This window comes from Astatotilapia calliptera, chromosome 5 (assembly GCF_964374335.1).
Source record: "Astatotilapia calliptera chromosome 5, fAstCal68.1, whole genome shotgun sequence".
Lineage (NCBI taxonomy): Eukaryota > Metazoa > Chordata > Actinopteri > Cichliformes > Cichlidae > Astatotilapia > Astatotilapia calliptera.
The window spans coordinates 17,282,747-17,303,009 of NC_137426.1; the positions used below are offsets into that span (position 1 = coordinate 17,282,747).

Below are 20,263 nucleotides of genomic sequence, written 5' to 3' on the forward strand. Positions count from 1 at the left end.
AACAACATGCAGTCGCGCAGTGTCGCAGCATGAATAATAAAAAGCTCACAGGATGAAGAACTTCCTCTCACACACAGACAAGAGGAGCTTCCAGTTATTTCATTCACACATAGTGACAAGGAAAAAAAATAAATAATGAAAACTTGGAATTCATATTCTTCCTGGAAGATTCACAGAATGCAGAGCCAATATGCTTTTTGGGCTCTAATTACACTGGGATGCTTTTCATTTGTTTATTGCAAGGCAATGGGCACACACCCCAGCGCAGGCCTCGCTAACTGAAAGTGCTGCAAAGTGACTTTCAGGAGGGCGGTTTGGCATAACCTTCATCGAGCCCAGGGTGTAATTCTGTCAGGTAGCAGACAGTGTGGGTAAATAGGACGTCAGCCAATAACAGAGCGGTGAACAAACTGCAGTCATCACAGTCTGTCCGTGAGCTTTATGGGCCTGTGGCGATTTAGCTTTTAGAACAGGACTGAAATATCTTGTTCCTATACTCAATATATTAAAAGACCCAAAAGAAACAAAAAACATACTGTGTGATCAAAACTATCAGTCTGGATATTAAAAAAAAAAAAAAAGGAAGTCGTGCCTAAAATGTTTGGGCAGTAAGGTACGCTGATCAGCCATTAAAAAGCACAAACAGGGTCCCTTGCTGGGGAACCTTGGGGTCCTGATACTTACTGCAGATGTAAATCTGAAACTAAACACAGCAGCACCCCAGCACATGGGGGTAACAGCCTCCCCGAGCAGGAAGCACCACACCACCTGGGTTACTTAATCGTGGTCACTGTTAGGAAGCTGGTGTTAATGTTGTGGCTCATTGATATATGTGTGTCATCTAGAATATACAAGTCATTAAGGAATTTCAACTGGTAATGACCCATCTTTGAGACTCAAGAAGATGATTAACTAAATATATAAAAGTTTAGTATATTACTATATGACTTGTGTCTGTATGGTACTGGTGATGTAGGGTGACAAGACCAAAGCTGTCCAGCCACCTTTTTATTCTGTATAGATCTTGGTTTGATGGGAAAAAGCTACGTGGAACTGATCTGCAAGTTGTTCTGACGCTGACTCGCCCGTGCGCGGTCCTGGCTGTGCAATGTGAGGGCCCTTTACAGCGCTTGATGCCAAACTGAGGGCAGTCTGAAGACACTGACACAGGCTGCAGTGAAGGAGCTAACAGCAGAGATCCACAAGCAAACTGCAACGGCTGATGTCACCGCTGCAGAAATACCTGCTATGATATTTACTGTGTGTTCTGGGGTGGAAAACTTTAAAAATATATATTTTGACATCTCTGATGCAGTTTTCTTCTCTAAAAGTGCCAGCCTGTGCAATTTAAAAATGCAAACCCATGACCTCTGGGAATGCGACACATTGTGTATGCTTAAATGTTTCCTTCTCCATTATGCAGGTCATCATTTCCTTGGATAAAAACTATAATGGTGCATTTACTGGAACTGTGTTCAAAGTCATGCTGAAACTGTTTGCCAAGGGATCTCAAATGTTTCACCTGCCCAGTGTGACAGCAGTCTGCAGCCTCCTCTGGCACAGATAGTAACCAAAAACAAAAACTTGTAAACTGATACAGAGAGCAGGACAACTAAAACGCTGTCTCAGGCTGCAAACTCTGACGTACTTCTTCCAAGACATCAAACTGAGCTCAAGCTGTGCCTTACATTCCAGTGCCTTGTTTCCTCTAGCATCAGCAGCGCCTACAGCCTCTCTGGGGGGGACGAGTACGTCCCTGCAGCCTGAGATCAGCCAGCAGAGCAGGCCGAGGCCAGCTGAGCTGACTGAGCAAGCCTGGCTCTGGAGGACAGACACACTATTCACTTGCAGCATCTGCTCTAGTGAGACAGAGGCGCCCTGAGATGAGAACGGCCTGCACAGTACATGTGCAACTCTCTCATAGGACTAAACATAAACATGTTTACAGCAAGTAAATTCATTGCCTTAATTAGATAAATATAGCATTACAATTTTAGAAGTTAACTATAGAAACATCCGCATGATGGGAGCTGTTCTCGTCTGCGGTGACCCTGGGTTTGTCAAGAATGACCCCACCACCACCATTTTTTTTCCTACCGGCAACATATAGTAAAAGCAATGAACTCTGGGAAAGCACTGATGCTGGCGGCTTCCGCCAGTCCTCTGAATATAGGGCACGTCATGTAAATGATGAATGCTCAGAGGCTGCTGTTCCACTTCCTCGAGCGAGGAAGGGCACAGAGCATGCAAATGTATTAGTCTAAACACGAAATGCTAAGAAAGAAAGAAAAAAAAACAACTATTCTGCCAGTCAGTTCTAACAGATTAATCCTTCAAATGAAAAAGATTAATGACGTCTGAAGTGTTGACAAAGGTCTACAAAGGAGGTGCATGGCTTTATCGGGGCTGTAAAGTAGGTCGATGTCTCAGGGTTTTAAGAGAGGCAAACAGATCTCAGAGTCATCAGTGTTATGCCTGATAATGTACACATTGCAGGACAAGCCATTAAAGAGGAACAGGGGGATTCTCTTGGCCTTAAAGTGGAAATCGGAGAGGTGTTGACCGATAAGAGAGAGCCTGCTGCTTGTATAAAGTCACTCAGCAGCTCAGAGCTCCTCGCTGCTTCACCTTCAGCCCTGAGGCTTTTAAAGCGTGTCCTCTCCTGAGTGCCAAACAGGAGTTCAAGACATACACCTTTTTTTTTTTCTTCTTTTTCTTTTTTAATACAACTGGAGTTGGAAATGTATTTGACAGACAGCCAAGTTTAAAGACTTATAAGCCTAATGTGAGACTTCAGAATAATTTCCAGTGCAGCAACCAGTTAGTCTCTCTCTGAAGCACTATCAATCAATGCTGTCAAGAGCAAGATGCTAATCTTTGAGAGAGCTATACATCATCTCCGCAGGCAGCGGATAAAAAAAAACAAAACAACAACAACAACAAAAAAAACAAAATGGCGCTTCTTTTATGCATGTGAAATGAAATAAAGTCCAAAACAAACTCCTAGCTTCTCACATGAGCCTTCTAAAATTATTTCCAAAGAAGGGGATCATTTTTGATGCCGATTTATTTTGCAGTGTTGTTTGGAAGCTGGATCTAGTAGTGAAGAGATCTTTACACTTTTGAAAGTACAAGCTGCTACAACAGCTGACTAGCATTTGTGCTAATGTAAATAACGTTTTACAACTAACTTCTCCAATTATCTTGTTTATTTTTAAGTAACAGGATTTTCATTTACTGCCACTTTTTTTTTTTTTTTTAAACCACACATCATAAAACCACTGATTGGAGTGCCAAGGCCATACTGCACTGGACCCCTAGAGCTCTTCCCTGACAACATAGCTTCAAGGACTACGCCACATAAATTGCTATATGATGAAAAAGTGGTGATTTGAAACGAGCTAGCTGAAGTGATTACAACATCTCACTAGGATGTCTCCCACGTGTGACCTAAGCGGGGTGTTCTGGATGCCCTGGGGCAGACCCAGGACATGTTGAAAATAGATCCCTTGATTGGCTTGGGAATGCCTTGGTGTCTGCCTGGAAGAGCTGGAGGAGGTGGCCGGGGAGAGGGAGGTCTGGTCAATTTAGACCACAAAATTATTAGCAATGTTTTCACTGAGCTTAGATCAAAGGATCAATAAGGTTGAATATGTGTTGATCTACAACCATGACACAATCACGTCTACGACAAGCTAACCAGTAACCCTTATGACTTACTGGTTAACCCGTCTAGGATGCAGCCCAATTTTTGCTGCCCACACATCAAGTGGGCCTGTCATGACCTACTCTAAATACAGCTAAAAGACGCATGCCATTACAATTGTACAGCAGTTTTGTTTTTTTCTTTTTCTTAAATACAATCTACTCAGGGAGTGATTCTTGATAAACCTACTCATCTCATATTTTGACTTGAACTACAACTTGTGCAGGTTTATCAACACTGCACTGACTTTCTGCATTCCCTTCTAACACCATCATCTCTCTTCTGCCGCAGAACGACTTCACCCTTTGGTTACACTTCGTAAACAAACCCTGAAAATAACCCTTGGATCTGCACGACTGCCAGCAGATTTCCACCACAACCGCATACAGGCTTGTGTCATCTTTTAGAAAAAGCTTCTTAGGATTAGTCAGACCTCTAACAGTCCGCATGTTGTTAATATAAAACCCATGTAGTATGTGTCAGTCGCACAAATCACCTTGTGAAAAAACATGATGTGGTTATATGCCAGCCAGTGCCACACGGCAGGGATAACAAACAGATTTGTTTGCCTCTAGTTCATCTTTACGGCATGACTGCAGCTGGAAGCTATTCTGCTGTAGCTGGTGCATATGCACTACGCAGGCTACAGCTCATAAACAGCTCTATCTGACCAAATAAAGTATGCGCCTGCTTCTCTTTCAGTCAGTTCCTTGACATCAAATAAATATTTGGGATACACACCTCTTTTGTCAAGTCACACAGTAAAGCAACACACTGGTTTTGGGTTAGAGAGGCAGTACTGTTGTTTAAATTATAAGTATAGCCTCAAGTGGGTTTTGTATGGTTTTAAATCTCCTGATAACATATGCCTGAATCATCATTTTAAAAAACTAATTTCAGGAGACTGCTCATGCACAGAGTGGGATTAAAAAAAGCTGTTTACAGTTAATGCATGCCACGTTGGGCAGTAATGACCATTTCAACCCACACAGGTCTTCAGACAAAACGCTATCAGCAGGAATATAAACAGGATGAGAAAGAACACGCTTACCTCTGGAAAGAAATGGAGGCCACACAAAGTATGCTGTTCAAACTGTTAACAAGAAAGACTAACAACAACATTTAAAAATTAGTACACTTATGGCTCAGTCAGGTGGTTGCCTGGCGAACACATTTAATTTCTTCGCATTCTGCAACTGTTGCAAGTAGTTGTAGCAACCAAATAGTTGCACAGAGGTTGAGACTACGACACCCTCAACTTCTGAGCGACTACTTTTGAAATGATTGCACATGTAGTCTATATGAATTTATGCTTATGTAGACAGCAACTGATTTGCGATTGTTGCTCATTTGTCACTGATAATTGGAACATTATTGCAAAGAGATTGTGTGTAATTTCCAACAAAGCCTGTTCAACTGCAAAGCAAAAGCTGACAGTTGCAGACTTGGTCCCCATCTTTGAAGCAAGCATTTAAAATGCTATAAGATTAGAATAATTAGAACAGAATAATTCTGAGAGCTCGGGTGCTTCTACAAAAAAATGCACCCTTCCAGAGGTTCAAACTGCCGTGTTTTAGCGTCTAAAGTTTTACTGAAGTGTTACTGTAAATAAGCCAAAAGAAAAAAAAAAAAAGAAAAAAGAAAAGGATACTTCTCCACTTAGTTTACTGTGGGCACACACTAAGATTACAATGAATTAAGCAATATTTCCAAACACTACTACCTCTAATGCTTTTTTGGATGAGCTTTTGATTGTAAAAATTGTGGATTTCAAAGGGGAACTTTTGCAATAGATGATACTGCAGATTAGAAGTATGTTCTTCTTTGATTTTTTTCTGATTAAATTTGTAACACTTTTCACACTTTTAAACTGTCTCACAGCATGTGCCTTTATGAAGACTGCTCACTTGTGTTTACAGCTGGCATTATTATAAGACACTATGGATAAAAGCGTGGGCTAAATGGTTAAATTGTAAACAGCTGCTACGGGAGGAAGTGCCTGCTAACGGTGCAGACTAAGAGCGAGTACAGGGAATAGGGTGAGTGGGTACAATAGAACTGGCTTCTCCCCACTAATTAGCTTGAACCTTGTAATGCATTATAATAAATGAACAAAGTCTAAGAATTCGTGGCCACAGAAACCTGAACTGGCCATGTATCACTTTAGCAATGAGGGTGTTTAAGTTTCTAATTGAGGTATCAATTATTAAAGAGGCCAATTTCCGTTTCAATTGTGAGGTGAAGTTGCACATTAATTCTTTGTGCTATTGCTGGCCGTTGGCCGAACTGTCCAGCCAACACCATTTTGTGAACGGTTCCTACACCTACACCAAACTTTTGAAGACACCTGGAGTGTTAATTAAGACATTCTGAGTTGACTTACCTAGATAGAGTGCAATCTTTCCAAATCTGTAGACTGACTGATTCACACAACTACACAACAACATGACAGTAATTTGTCGCTTATGACTTTTACTTTACTATTCAGGTAAATTTGTTATCGTTATCTACTTGTAAAAAGTAGAAAAATCATAAAGTTGAGCCCTCTGATTGATCCAGTGTTAACCGATTGATCTACAGGGTGGGCCATTTATATGGATACACCGTAATAAAAATGGGAATGGTTGGTGATATTAAAGTCCTGTTTGTGGCACATTAGTATATGTGAGGGGGCAAACTTCTCAAGATGGGTGGTGACCATGGTGGCCATTTAGAAGTCGGCCATCTTGGATACAACTTTTGTTTTTTCAATAGGAAGAGGGCCATGTGACACATCAAACTTATTGGTAATGTCACAATAAAAACAATGGTGTGCTTGGTTTCAACGTAACTTTATTCTTTCATGAGTTCTTTACAAGTTTCTCTTTTTTTTCACAGCCATTGACATGTTGAAGAGGTTAACATGTGAGGAGCGGATCGAAATTGTGTTGATATCTGGTGAACGCAGTAACCGGGTCATTGCAGCAGATTTCAATGCCAGACACCCTACGAGACCACCCATCTCCCATGCTACAGTCAGCAAACTGCTTGCTAAGTGTCATGAAACTGGTTCAGTGTTGGATTTGCCAAAATGTGGATGCAAGAAAACTGTCACTAATGAAGAAACATCAGTGGCTGTCCTAGCTTCATTCAGCAACAGCTCACAGCGTAGCACTCGCTGCATGTCATTGGAGAGTGGCATTAGTCGAACATCCTTTCGGCGGATATTAGCTACTCACAAATGGCACCCTTACAAACTCCAGCTACTGCAGCATCTCAACAAGGATGACCAAGATCGGCGCACAGAATTTGCAGAATGGGCAAAACAAAAGTTGGAACAGGACCCTCAGTTCACACAGAAGATTTTGTTCAGTGATGAGGCAAACTTTTATGTGAATGGTGACGTTAACAAACAAAACCACCACTATTGGTCTGACACTAACCCACATTGGATGGATCCCTTCAAGACTGTTGGAACAACAAAAGTGATGGTTTGGTGTGGTATATGGGGAACAACGATAGTGGGTCCATTCTTCATCAATGGAAACCTCAAGGCCACTGGATATTTGAAATTGCTACATGATGATGTGTTTCAATCTTTATGCACTGAAGCTGGCACGTTCTCTGAGTTTTTCCAGCAAGATGGTGCACCACCACATTATGGGTGCCAGGTCCGAGCATTCCTAGATAAACAGTTTCCTGGAAAGTGGATTGGTCGTCGTGGGCCAGTTGAATGGCCCCCAAGGTCTCCCGATCTGACCCCCTTAGACTTTTATCTTTGGAGTCATCTGAAGGCAATTGTCTATGGGGTGAAGATACGAGATGTGCAGCACCTGAAACTACGGATACGGGATGCCTGTGCTGGCATTTCTCCTGCAGTGTTGCTATCAGTGTGTGAAGAGTGGGAGAAGAGGGTTGCATTGACAATCCAACATAATAGGTAGAACATTGAACACATTTTTATAAGTGGTCAGAAACTTTTAAATAACTCATGAAAGAATAAAGTTACGTTGAAACCAAGCACACCATTGTTTTTCTTGTGACATTACCAATAAGTTTTGATGTGTCACATGGCCCTCTTCCTATTGAAAAAACAAAAGTCGTATCCAAGATGGCCGACTTCTAAATGGCCACCATGGTCACCACCCATCTTGAGGAGTTTGCCCCCTCACATATACTAATGTGCCACAAGCAGGAATTTAATATCACCAACCATTCCCATTTTATTACGGCATATCCATATAAATGGCCCACCCTGTAGATCAATCGGTTACTTCAACCCATGACTTCCTACACTACTAAAGGCAAAACAAAAGGTGCCATCCCTCTGTTTTTGGTTGCACAATAAGTTCTTAATGACACAAGTTGGAAATCATATTTACAGTAAATGTGAGGGTAATAGGAAACCAATATAAATGCTGACTGTGTCATTATTCTGTTGCGGTTACATTTCATAATGATAATTAAAGCAAGACATTTGTTTTTGAATATTTGTCTCACAACTAAAACTTACACTAATGTTTAGCAACGAACTGTTGCTTCAGTTAACAACATTAACTAATCCCACAGTTAGCACGAGACTGGTCATGTGAAAGCTTTCCCAGCACTTGCCTTGCTGTCAGTCATGCCCTGCCCCTATGCACCTGGTCTGTAGTGAGAACCAAGGGTTTTTAGGTAAACACCAACACAGCTCGACTCTCTCGTTTAGACAAAGGAGGCATTTAAAAGGTGAACATCTACAAGTTCCTTCTCTCTTCTTCCCAGCAACTGGTAAGCTCAAGGGAGGAGTCTGAGTGCCTGAGAGCTGAAAATGAGGACTCCTATCAGCAGCAAGTCAAATTAAATCATCGGCAGCAAATCACGAACACGGGGAATTACAAGAGATTACTGCCCCCGTCCAGCCCTACCCAGACCCCAGAGAACAATGGCCTGTAATCTGTCTTAATTCCCAAGCTAATCAACTCAGGGCTCAGAGTCTCATGGCAGCAGTGACAGGGAACAGCAGTTCACATCCACCCAAATGCCAAACTGACAGACAAAACTAAATGCAGCAAAGCCACAGTATAACTCCTCAGATCGCTCACCACTCATGCATTTTTAACATCTACCAAAATCTGTAATTGTCTATGCCCAAAACCATTTTCTTCAATGTGTTTTAAAGCCTATTCCATTTCTAAGGGAGTTCATACAACACCCTCCACTGTCAGGGCTTTTATTTTTAATGTAATCTTCATTGCAGTGCTACTGGTGTGCAGGCTGCTCTCCCTGGTGATCTGCCTTGCGTTAAGGAGGCTGGGGGCTCAGCATTAAGCCTCACTTAAAGCTGCAAAACTTTAAGAACAGCGTTTCTCCTTTCATTCACCAAGATGACACATAAACCACATGTCTTTGGTCATCCTCCGTCTTACTCTCTGGCCTGTCAGGCCAGTTCCAGCACTCTCAAGCCCTCGTGATCTTCAGGTTTCACTAGCTGACAGGTAGACGTGCAACTACAGATGTCATGCATTCAGCTCCAATGAATCATCTGACTAGAGTTAACATGTGGGAGTTTGTGCATCTCTGATGAAACCCACTTCTACAGAACACATCTTCTCAGAAGAAGTGATTTGAGGCTATATAATTTACGATGTTGCTAAGCAAACATATGGACTCAGATGGCAGTTTTTCCCCAGCAGCTTTCTAAGTTTAGCACAGTTCTGCAACACAACACACCTTTACGAGAGTGATGTTTGTTACCATAGCATTACTGTGACTTTATAGTCATACTGAAGGCTATGCAACACTGATATCTGTTTTTTTATATACAGTATTAGTACCACCCTTTTGTCCCCACTGTCCTTTACGTTGCTTTAGTTCATTTAGGTTTGAGGGTATTCATTATGCACAGTTCTCTTAGAGAGGGTCTGTTGGGATGTCCACTGTGAGGAAGATTAGAAACTCTCTTGAATGCTTTCCACTTATGAATAATGTCTCACTGTAGAGTGATGCACTTGGCAACCTTTCCTGGACTGATGGGCATCAACAATTACTTATCTAAGATCACTGCTGATGTCTTTTTCACTTTTCCAAGGTGCTTTTTCCACCTTGACACTTTGTTAGGAAACAGCCGAATGCTTCAGACCAGCAAACTGCAAAAACTTCTGCTTTTATAGGGGGAGCCCACACTTGTAGCATCTGGTCGCTACTTACCTTTTTAATTCCTGTGGAAGCATGAAAGGTATACTTTGTTTTTCACAGGACGGTGAAAACTCTTTGACATGACAGCAACTGCAAAATTACATAGAAACTGAATACATGACATCAGGATAGTGGCATGTCAGTTACAAGATCATGAAGGCTGATGAGACAAACTGTCATAAACAAGCCTTTGTTTTTATGTATGCAAGTCTAGTTTTCTTAGATTAATTTTCCCCATGTTTTGAAATGAAACATCACCTGTTTTTCCTTTAACAGAAAGCACTGGCAGTCATGTTTGCAAATACCCTTAAAACCTAACCAAAAACATTTCATCTAATAGATATCTTTATGGTTCAGGGGCTTCCTAAGATGTCCTCAGCTTTCTGCGACGAGGCAGGGTGTACTTGGTAATATGAAGTCATTTGAAAGGTTGTAACTGTAACAACGGTTGTTTAGGAGACACCTGTTAAGCCTGATGCATTTTAAATCATGTTAGCCTAAAAACACGGTTCAGAACAGTCTTTAACAGCTACATATTGCAGCTAGGCAAACAGCTTTTACCTGTATGCGTCCTGCCCTCTACTGAAAGGAGAAATGACTAGTAAACATATGGCAAGTCACAAAATCAACTCTTTGCAGAAGGCATGCATAAACATTTTAAAAGAACAACAGATGCAGAGACATCTGACTCACTTGGCGCAGGCCAAAGTAATGATCTAAACAATACAAAATGTTTTGTGTGATGGAGGCTGCACCAGCTCGCTTTCTTCCAATCAATGCAGATGTTTATCCGCTAATCTACCAACAGCTTGGGCTGAAGTAAACATGCTGCCTGGCTCTGTTCTGCCTCAAGCATCATCAGTGCTATCAGTAATGAGGACAGGATGAGCTACCACCTCTCCCAGTTCCCTAACAGAACATGACTGTTCTCTCTTTCCCTGTGGCTCCATTTCTGCACGAATGAAGCCCCTCTGCCACAATACCACGACCAACCGCTAAGATGGACAAACTAATTTGTCTGGGGTGGATGTTTGAAAAACAGAAGGGTGGAGAGCTGGGAACTGGTTTTCTCAGAAGAACCAGCTATGAGGTACTCAATAAAGCCCATATTTTAGAAATGAGAAGTACACCGAGAAACACAACTAAGTAAATGAAAAAAAAAAATTCACAGAGAGACAGAAGGAAAGATGGAGCTGCTGGAGGAAAAGAGAGCAGACTGAGGCAAGCCACAGGGGAGATGGCAGCCGTGGGTGCCCTTGAAATTGCCTGACTCATTACTGCAGCAGCACGGCCATGCATGGTGATGGCAGGCTCAGAGAGAGAGCTCTCGGCCAGGCACTGACAGTCAGAGTGTGAAAGACAGCCCTGTTTTTAAACCACCAGAGGAACACTTCAAAGGCTGGCGTGCTCATTCTCCATTTTCAAACGCCACCCTGCACTAGAGCGAGGCAGACGGGAAAATGCTAATGGGTTTCTGTGATTAACCCCCGTGTTTGTGTCCTGATAAGCATATAATGCCTTGCTATAAGAATGGTGTTAATAGATAGCAGCACACAGGTACATCTGGACACCCTGAGTGACAGGTCTGTGTGGGTGACTCAAGACTACAGTAATCATTTAATTCTTCTGCAGCGTGGGCTTCAGTCAAACTGAGATTAGCATTACTGCACAGCTGCCTGCTGTATACTCCTCACACATATACTGTACAGCATCTATAGTGTCTGGGAAAAACAAAACAAAACTTAAAGTTCCAAATGTATGGTTAAGCAGTGGTTGCAATCTATTTTCCTCTTTATCTGGTCCAATACAACTAGAATGTAGAGTGATAACGCATCCCTCGAGCAAGTAGACTGCAGGAAGAGTGTCAATCTCTGCGATGCTGTGGTTGCATACAACCCACTGACAATCTTCATCATCACAATTAAGGCAAAGTGGCTGCTGTGTCTTCCATTTTGTCCTCCACAGGAATTGACTTCCAACATTAAGGGCCACAGCAGTGTGGTAATAAGTATACAACTCTGTCCAGCACCAATCAGGGTGCAGTAATCCAGCCAACCTCTTTTTAAAATCGCTCCAGCACTCCATTAGCATGACTGATGTATGACTGAATTATTTCACACAAAATAAAGCTCTTGCTCAACCTGGTTAAGGAATGAAGCTCTGTGGATAATGATATGCGGCCTTTTGGATAAACCCTTATTTGATGAATTAACCATAAAACCGACAGGGGGAAATTTTATATACATGCCATAATGGGTTGTCTGGAGTGTATTTAAATGTGGATATTTATGAGACCATCTACGGCTCTGTTTAATGTTTTAGATTACAAGACGTTTGGAAGAATGTTATATTAAGAGTGCTTTTTGCTCTTGTACATTTTAAATGGGTGTCCCAAATCATCCAATATGACTGCTGGAATAAAATCCTACCTAATCAGAAAGCATTAGTTCCCTGTCAAATCTCTGCTCCCTGAAGCAAATGGCAGAGCTGCAGACAAATCCTCCCAGATCCTACCTTAATGTCCTTTATGTTGAGGGAAAAAAAAAGTGTACGAGCAAGCACTTATGTGCTGAGTAAATGCCTGCCAGATGTGTACACATCACCATGCAAAAGTCAGGTGTCATATGTGTTTGTGCATTACAGATTTGGCCACAGCAGCATTTACCGGTTAAAGGATGCAAATCAGCAGGAGGCAAAGCTCTCAACGTGGCATCAAGACTCAGGGCCTGAGGTCAGCAGAGTGACATGCCAGGCTAAGGAGATTACATTCTGCTACAGACTAACGAAAGGCTGCTCTTGTGAGTAGACACTGACCAACCAAAAACATCAGAGTTAAAGCAGTAGTGGCATGACATAACAGAAGGGTGTTCCATCTAAACCTAGCTTGAGAATAAGAAACAAAAAGGTATCTCATGTGGAAATGTGTTGAGAAGAGCCTAAATAAAAATATAAGACATGACTGACTTGACTTTACATAGTAAAATGAGCTATTTAAGGGTCAACTGCTCAGAAATTAGGCATTAGTTATTCTGCAAGTTTCTCCAAAATGAAAAGCTTTTTCCAAAGAAGGTCTTCTGGCAGACACACAAGAGTTAAAAAAAATGTTTGTGCTGAATGTCTTTGTATTTCGTCGTGAAGGTCTATTCTATGATCTGGTCTCAGTCTGGGTATGCTTCCTTCAAATGTAAAAAACTTGATTTCTTCCATCCTTAGAATGCCGATTGTGTAACACACAAATCATCAGCCTTCTGCTTTCTGGAAAGCTGTGATAAAGATGAAAAAAATATATATATTACTGAGGAAAAAGAGGCGGCATCTACTTGCGGGGTGATGAAGATGTTGACTTAACCTAAATTCAACCACTGCTGGAAAACTGGACAGTAATGCTGAACTATTACGACTGACAGTAAGTTTGACTTTCATTTTCCCCCAAGAACAAAATCATAACCAAACTAGGGAAACTCTCCTTGCACTCTCTCCAGATTTCTGTAAGAATTCAAAACTACTTCGGCAAAGACCTTGCTAGCCTCTCCAACATTTCAACATAATGAGGCAAAGCTTTGGCACTCGGCCTACCAAATCCTTTCCCCATATCTAAACAGTTCCCCACTCTACAAAAACTCTAACATTTATTTTAAATACACCATCATACTGGCAGGGCATGTGCCCCTTTGGTCATGACTGTCAAAACACTGGATGTGATCTCTGCTGCATTTTAACACATCCTCGCCATGTTGTTTTGGCATTTAGTGAAACACTGCTGAGCCTCACGCTAAAAGTGACGTTTAAGCCTGCAGGCATAGCTCTCGCATTTGTTTCTGTTTGACACTCAGCTCCTATCTGCTCACTGCAAAACAAATAAATAACATGGAAAATGTGCAAGTTGTTCGTCTGATATAGATGAGGCATGATGTAACGAGCTCTACAAATACGAGTTTGCCAAGATCATCATGGGACATGCTTGTGTCTGATGGGGCCACTGTGTGCGCACACTCCGTTTCAGTATTGTGGATCTGGGAAGCCTCCAAGTCTCCTGCCAGAATACAAAATGCCAGATCGCCACCATGAAAAGAACTCCAAGCAGAGGGACAAGCCGGTGTCCAAGAAAAGAGAAACATCTTGTGTTGGGCCTAATTACTTCTGCTCCAAGATTACACAGTTTTGACCTTTCTCAAGCTTACAGCACACAGCCTGATTGGAAACTGATGAGGACAGCATTAATACACACAGCACTGTTAATTATATTTAATGCAGAACAAGGGAGGGGAAATGTAGCTATTTACTATGCACAAACTGCCTAATTATGTTTCCTTGTAACCCTCAAACACCTAGATCATACAAATTGGTTTTAATCCAATTAAGTATTTTTTTCCCCAATTAAAGAAGTCTCCACAGATTTTACAAGCCAAAGTCTGTTTAAAGCTCTTGGGGAATAAGTGAAAAAGTTCCATGAAGACATTTGGAGAAGTAGCTGCACAAAGTCAAGTGATGACACTTGAGTCAGAGTCTGTTATTGTTGAAATCTGGAAATGTGAAGACAGAAAGAAGTGAACTTACCTGACAAGACTTCCTCATCTCTGCTGCTACAAGTACAACATATCCAACTGAACTGATGGTCAAGTGCAGTGCCAAATTATTGTAAATGGACAAATGAGTTGGGGTGTGTTATCTGAAAATCCGCTACTGTGGATTATGTACAACAGTAGATACAGAATGGTTGACATTTTAAGAATTATAAGAAGTGAAATGGGAAAGCATAAAGCCAATCACATCGTTTTATCCATCCATGGCAAAAGCTGAGGTTTATGAAGGCTTCAAGTGTGGTGGAAAACATATCTCCTGATGTAAGAATGTGAATGATAAACCAAGAAAATGGTAAATGCACAATGTGAAAGTGGAGAGCAATTCTTTAAGTGCACTAATGTTGATGAAACCATAAATTTGTAAATTGTAAACCATAAAACGCCACTCTCCCCATTCTTTATTCCCTTTATTCGTAAGGGGTTGTCTGACTGGTGGGATTTTCTCTGTATTATTGCATCATCTTTTACAGTACAAAATACCTAAAATGTAATATGTTTAATTAGCGTGGCAAAATTACCAAATGTACTTAGTTTTTGTTTTAAATCAGATTTGACTTCTGAATTTGCATGTTTTGGTGATCAATGCAATATAGATTATGCCCTGGTTTTACTTTCACTGAAAATAACTGCCTTACCTATATGGCTGCCAAGTGGCAAGACTGGCTACTAGAAAGACTTTGACCCAATGCAGCTTGGAGGTGTGGAGACATGCCTATGAGCCCTCTGCAACTGGGAGGCAAGTGGTTGCTGGCTAAGTGAAACTGATCACAAGAAAATATGTGGTGCTGGTTGGGACAAACTTGTTTCCCTAGAATCCAGTGGTTGAAGTAGCAGCAGAGATGTGAATCACCACTTCCACTGAAAACTTTCAAAAGGAAGTCATCAAACATGTGATGCAGATGCAGAATTGGGCATTTATTTGCTAGTTAAACTGACAGTCTCGATGTTCAGTCAACTATATGCATAGTTAGTAATATAATCACAGCTAAATCTGTGGACAGAGTTGTGGGCAGGCAGACTGGAAACTAATAACATAAGGAAGTTTTGAATATTCAAGGTGGAAGTCAAAAATAAAAGACACATGGTGTTATTTGGGATTTCTTAATTCACTTGCAGTCTGCATATAACCCTTCTCACTCATTAACAGTACCACACCACAAAAGGAGAGTGTCTGAGGTCATGAATAGTCAAAGGCTGAGACCATCTCGCTGATAGACTTTCCCTGATGGGATTAATAGTTTTTCTGCTCCTGACTGAAATTCCAATTCTAAAAAGAAGAACAGTAAGCCCCAGCATAAAAAAATAAAGTATACAACAAAAGCGGCATCACGAAGTTAGAGCCAGACACTGAAACCGAAAACTCAGACTTCATTAGTGATATATCCAAAAGAGACTTGAGGTTTTGGTTTGAGATGCACTGAAAGACAGTGAAACCTCAAAACCCCCACCGAGTAACTATAAATCTCTTTTATCAGAAACATCACTGTGCTCACTATCAAGAAAACAAAGTGTTTTATGTTACATACAGCAGATATGAACATCTACACTGGCAACAGCAGGCATGAAAACAGAAAGGAACTCCATAACATTAGACTGGAATGTGTTGCTCTGTATACTGGAGCAGAGAAGGAAAAGGATTAGGAGCTTTGTTTCACAGTTATTGGATTTTGGCTCCGTGGGAATGGAAATACCCAAATGGTGAAGGGAACGCAAACACTGAACTATTCTCGTTAATGTGGAAAACATGACTCAGGGTAAACGCAAATGACACATTAAACACACGCTTTATTGAGAAGTTCATTTCTTCACAGTTACAGTCAATTAGTTCCTAATATTCTAGATTTAAATGAATCACTGAGGAAGGTTTTTTTCCCCCTCTCCTGTTTTCAAGCATCTGTTAGTTGCCGATGTCAAGATCTCTAAAATCAAATTTCCCCTTTAAATTGTAAATTATTTGGGGCTAAGCTGAAAGCAAAGAGATGACAAGAGATGGGGAGAAAGAGAAATGATGTTGATGTGCAACAAGGGCCCCCTGCCAGATCTGAAATGTGGATGTATATGTCTAACTAATCTAAATGCTTTTTTCCTGGAATATTTCCAGGACTTTAATTAGTAATGTGAAAAGAAAAAAAAGCCATGCGTTTCTGCGTAGAGAAGCACTTTACCTAAGCAGGAAAGGTCCCCAACTGATTCGAGATCACCCTGGCGATATGAACTTTATTTGCAAGTTTGTTTGTTTCTTTTAAAGGAGAAACTGCTAAACCAGAGGCATAACAATGAAGAAGCAGACAAAGACACTGACAACACAAAACTAAACTTAATTAAATAAAAAGGTGTTACATAACTAACACCTACTTGTATTTAAAAAAAAAAAAACAACCCCCCCCAAAAAAAAAACAAAAAACAGGAAGTCCAAAAAAGTAAAGAAGTTTTAAAAAAAAAAAAATCTAAATGAATCAGATTTGTCTTATTCTCTTAACTTCCTTGAACACACCTAAAGAGTGACTGCTTCTTTCAATTTCTTTGTGATTCATTCCAGGCAGCAGGAGCTGCATTCCTAACCATCATTTCAGTTCAGTTTGAACCAAGAAATGAAACTATTAACCTCTGATCATAACGGGACTTACAAACTGGAATCTCATTATGATTTCAGGTCAGTGGACTTGTGGGCATCAGGGAGAAGCAAATTAGATGTGCCTCATTCATCAGCACCTGCTGTACCTGAAACACTCAAAAGCAAAAAGCACCAAATCCCCAAACTGCTTCAGTGCAGCTTCTCTGGGCAGGAGTGGACTTAATGCTGAACTGTCTGGGCAGCTCCCACGGGTGAAAGAGTCTGAACGTGGAGCAGAGTGCTGATGGGTTTTAAGAAAATGTCAGCCTCGCTCTTGCTAATGAGCTGTCAGAGTGTGTGCGCTATGACTGACCTGTATTTCCTCGTAAGCCTCGTCGATAGTGGTTACTTGGTGCTGCTCATGTAGCGCCGGCTCGTCGCAGAAGAAACACACGAGGCTTTTGTCGGTGAGGCAGAAGAGCTTGACCTTCTCGTGGTCCTTGCAGGGGTAGGAGCTCCTCTGTGCGTTAAGGATGGCGTCCAGTGGGAAGGCTGAATAGCGCTCCACAATGTTGGACAGCTTGAGACTTGGCGAAAGTAGTGGATCGGCGAAGGTCCTCCGGCACTCGGGACAGTCCCGCGCTCCGTGAGGCTCCTGTCTGCTCCAGTGCTCGGTGATGCACTTTCTGCAGAAGTAGTGCTCGCAGCCGAAGCTGACGGGGTCCTGGTAGATGCTGAGGCAGATGGAACACAGAAGCTCGTCCTTCAGAGAGCAAGCCATTTGCAAAAACTGACACTGAAAGGCATCTAAGAGGGCAACGTCGTGGAGCAGAGTATACTTGGTTCAGTTTGTAAGGACGTGGTTCACTGCCATGTGGGAGTTGACTTCAGGAATCCTGAAATTATCGTCTCTGTTGGGGTGTAAAAACAATAAACAAAAAGACAATAAGGCACCTCAAACCTTTAATCAGCCAAACCCTAAATAAGTTATGTGAAGACATTCTTTTGGTTACACATTAACAAAATCAACTTCAACAACAACCCTTTAATATTTAATCTACAACACAAGAGCTTCTAGTAAGCTGTACTAGCTCTGTACAAACTGATTACACAGTCTAAATATGGGTTTTTAGATTAGACCTGTAATTAGTATTTAAAAAATGACAAAGAAATCACACTTTCCAGTTTCTCAGATTGGATATTTGCTCGTGATTTTAGTATTTTATTGCAGTGTACCAAGTATCCTTTTATCCAGCAGCATTTAGCACATCAATTAATTTGAAATCAACCGCACATTCATGGATAGTGAATACAATTATCCTGACTTTATTTTAAAGCACTTCAAAATCTCATGCCCTAATGAAGGCGGTGGACATAACTTTAAACAAATCCCTTTAATAATTTGGCAGTAGCGTGTACCACCTTTTTTAAAGCAGTCCCTTTTGTTCTCATAATATAATGCCTGCTCTTTGCTTTCACTTTGTGAGCTTCCTCTTTACCTGGGGAAACACCTGACGTACATTAGCGTTTCTACCAAACTAGTTCTGTACTTTGCTGCACCCATTTCCTCGCTCTTTGAAATGGATTTGCTCATTTCTAATGGATTTGCCTGTTGGTTTGGTTGACTGCAGCAGTCCACCAAACCAACAGACAAACACCTGCAGCAGTCAGTATTATCTCCGTTGCCTGTCCACCTCCTTCCCCGGTGTTAAGAAGCTGCCTTTTAAATACCCTCCCGTAAAGGGCTTCAAGATCCCGTGCTGCTCTTTTATTTAATTCGCACCATCTATCACAAACTATCGGACCAACATATGAGCTGTTGCTTAGGATAAATACACATTATATAACATATTTCATCCACCTTGCTCGCTGGCAGGGACTGTAAACATAAGCGACCAGGTCCACGACACCGCCAACCACAGCGGGAGGAGATAGGGGACACAAAAGAGGCATAACACTGATTTAATTAGCCGTAAAATTAGAAAGGTGTATGTAGGAATCTATACGGGAGGTTGAGGCTTCCCAAAAAATGCCCATTATTAATAGAAGAAACGAATTAAAACAGCAAAAAGAGCCTAAACTCACCAGCCTTCGCTCAACGACATCAGCGGCTCCAACGCAAGTGTCTTTCAGGAAGGGAGCAACACACAGCGGCAACGGATGCAACCAACTGTACCGAAAAATTAGGGGGGCCGGGGACTCGACCACACACAATGTTCGGAAGAAAGATACTTGTCATCTATGACTAACATTTGGAAGATAACGAGAGTAATTTATATGTAGCGTGGTAATTTAAATGATTATCAAGTTGAGTACGAGACAAGGAATAAAACTGTGTAAAGTTTTATCCCCCTCTCCTAATGAATTGACTCGTACTGCCTTTCTTTTCGTTCACAAGCTGCTGCTGCTGCTCAGCTAATTACAAGAAAGAAATATACAGAAATCAACCGTTAGCAACTTTTTTTTGTAGAGCAAATTGCCTGACTTTAAAAAAAAGTTCAGCAGCTGCCATGAAAAGTAACTGCCACTTCTAACTGAAAACAATTTTATTAGTCAGAGAGATGTTGTAGTGTCCAACTTCGACCAGCAGGTGTCAGAAGCGTCCGCAAAAAAACTACCCTAATCTTCAGGTTTAGGTATCGTGACAGAGGATAAGCGTTTGTTTTATCAAAAGTAAACGGTTTCTTCAAGAGCTAGAGAAGAACCGCGGGTTTGGCATATTAAAGCAAAATGCAACAGTTTCGTTTATTAATACTATAAAGAAGAGTGGTTCTGCTGAGACACTGATTAGAGTAAGCATATCCTTCCAAACTGGGACTAAAGTTAATAATGCTGAGAGGTTTGTGTAACACAAGCGAACTATACTTCTTAAAGTTTAAGGATAAATGTGCTGTATGTCATTTCAGTCCCAACTTATTCTAATCATAAATGTCTTTTTTGATGTCTTTGTAAACTTGTGCACTTCATTTTCTATTGTGATGCAATTCAGAGCAGCTCTTTCCTTTCTTGGCTCTGTTTGTTTTATTTTATTTATTTTATTTTATTTTTGTTGTTGTTGGCATGTTCACTTTTGTAAGCTAGAGCCAAACAAAATCTTGAAAGGGACCTACATGTAAAAGTGGGTCACTTGGTCGCTGATGTATCATGAATATGTATAATATGTGTAATAGTGTGTCCAATCATGTTTTCATGTATTACTGGAGAAAAAAGGGACTTAATTGCAATTAAACAGCAAAAATTAACATTTTGTTACACATAAAAAAA

At 41.1% G+C, this 20,263-nt stretch overlaps 1 protein-coding gene across 1 annotated transcript in view; it reads right to left on the reverse strand.

Moving 5' to 3' along the window:
* Positions 1–19,223, reverse strand: part of trim62.1 (tripartite motif containing 62, tandem duplicate 1) — a 34,262-nt gene extending 15,039 nt beyond the window's left edge. The window contains exons 1-2 of the mRNA XM_026167651.2: positions 19,085–19,223; positions 17,373–17,910 (exon numbers count right to left, since the gene is read on the reverse strand). Coding sequence (XP_026023436.1) covers positions 17,373–17,780 — 408 coding nt within the window. The 5' untranslated portion in view covers positions 17,781–17,910; positions 19,085–19,223. The remainder of the gene's footprint in view (positions 1–17,372; positions 17,911–19,084) is intronic.
* Positions 19,224–20,263: the final 1,040 nt, after the last annotated feature.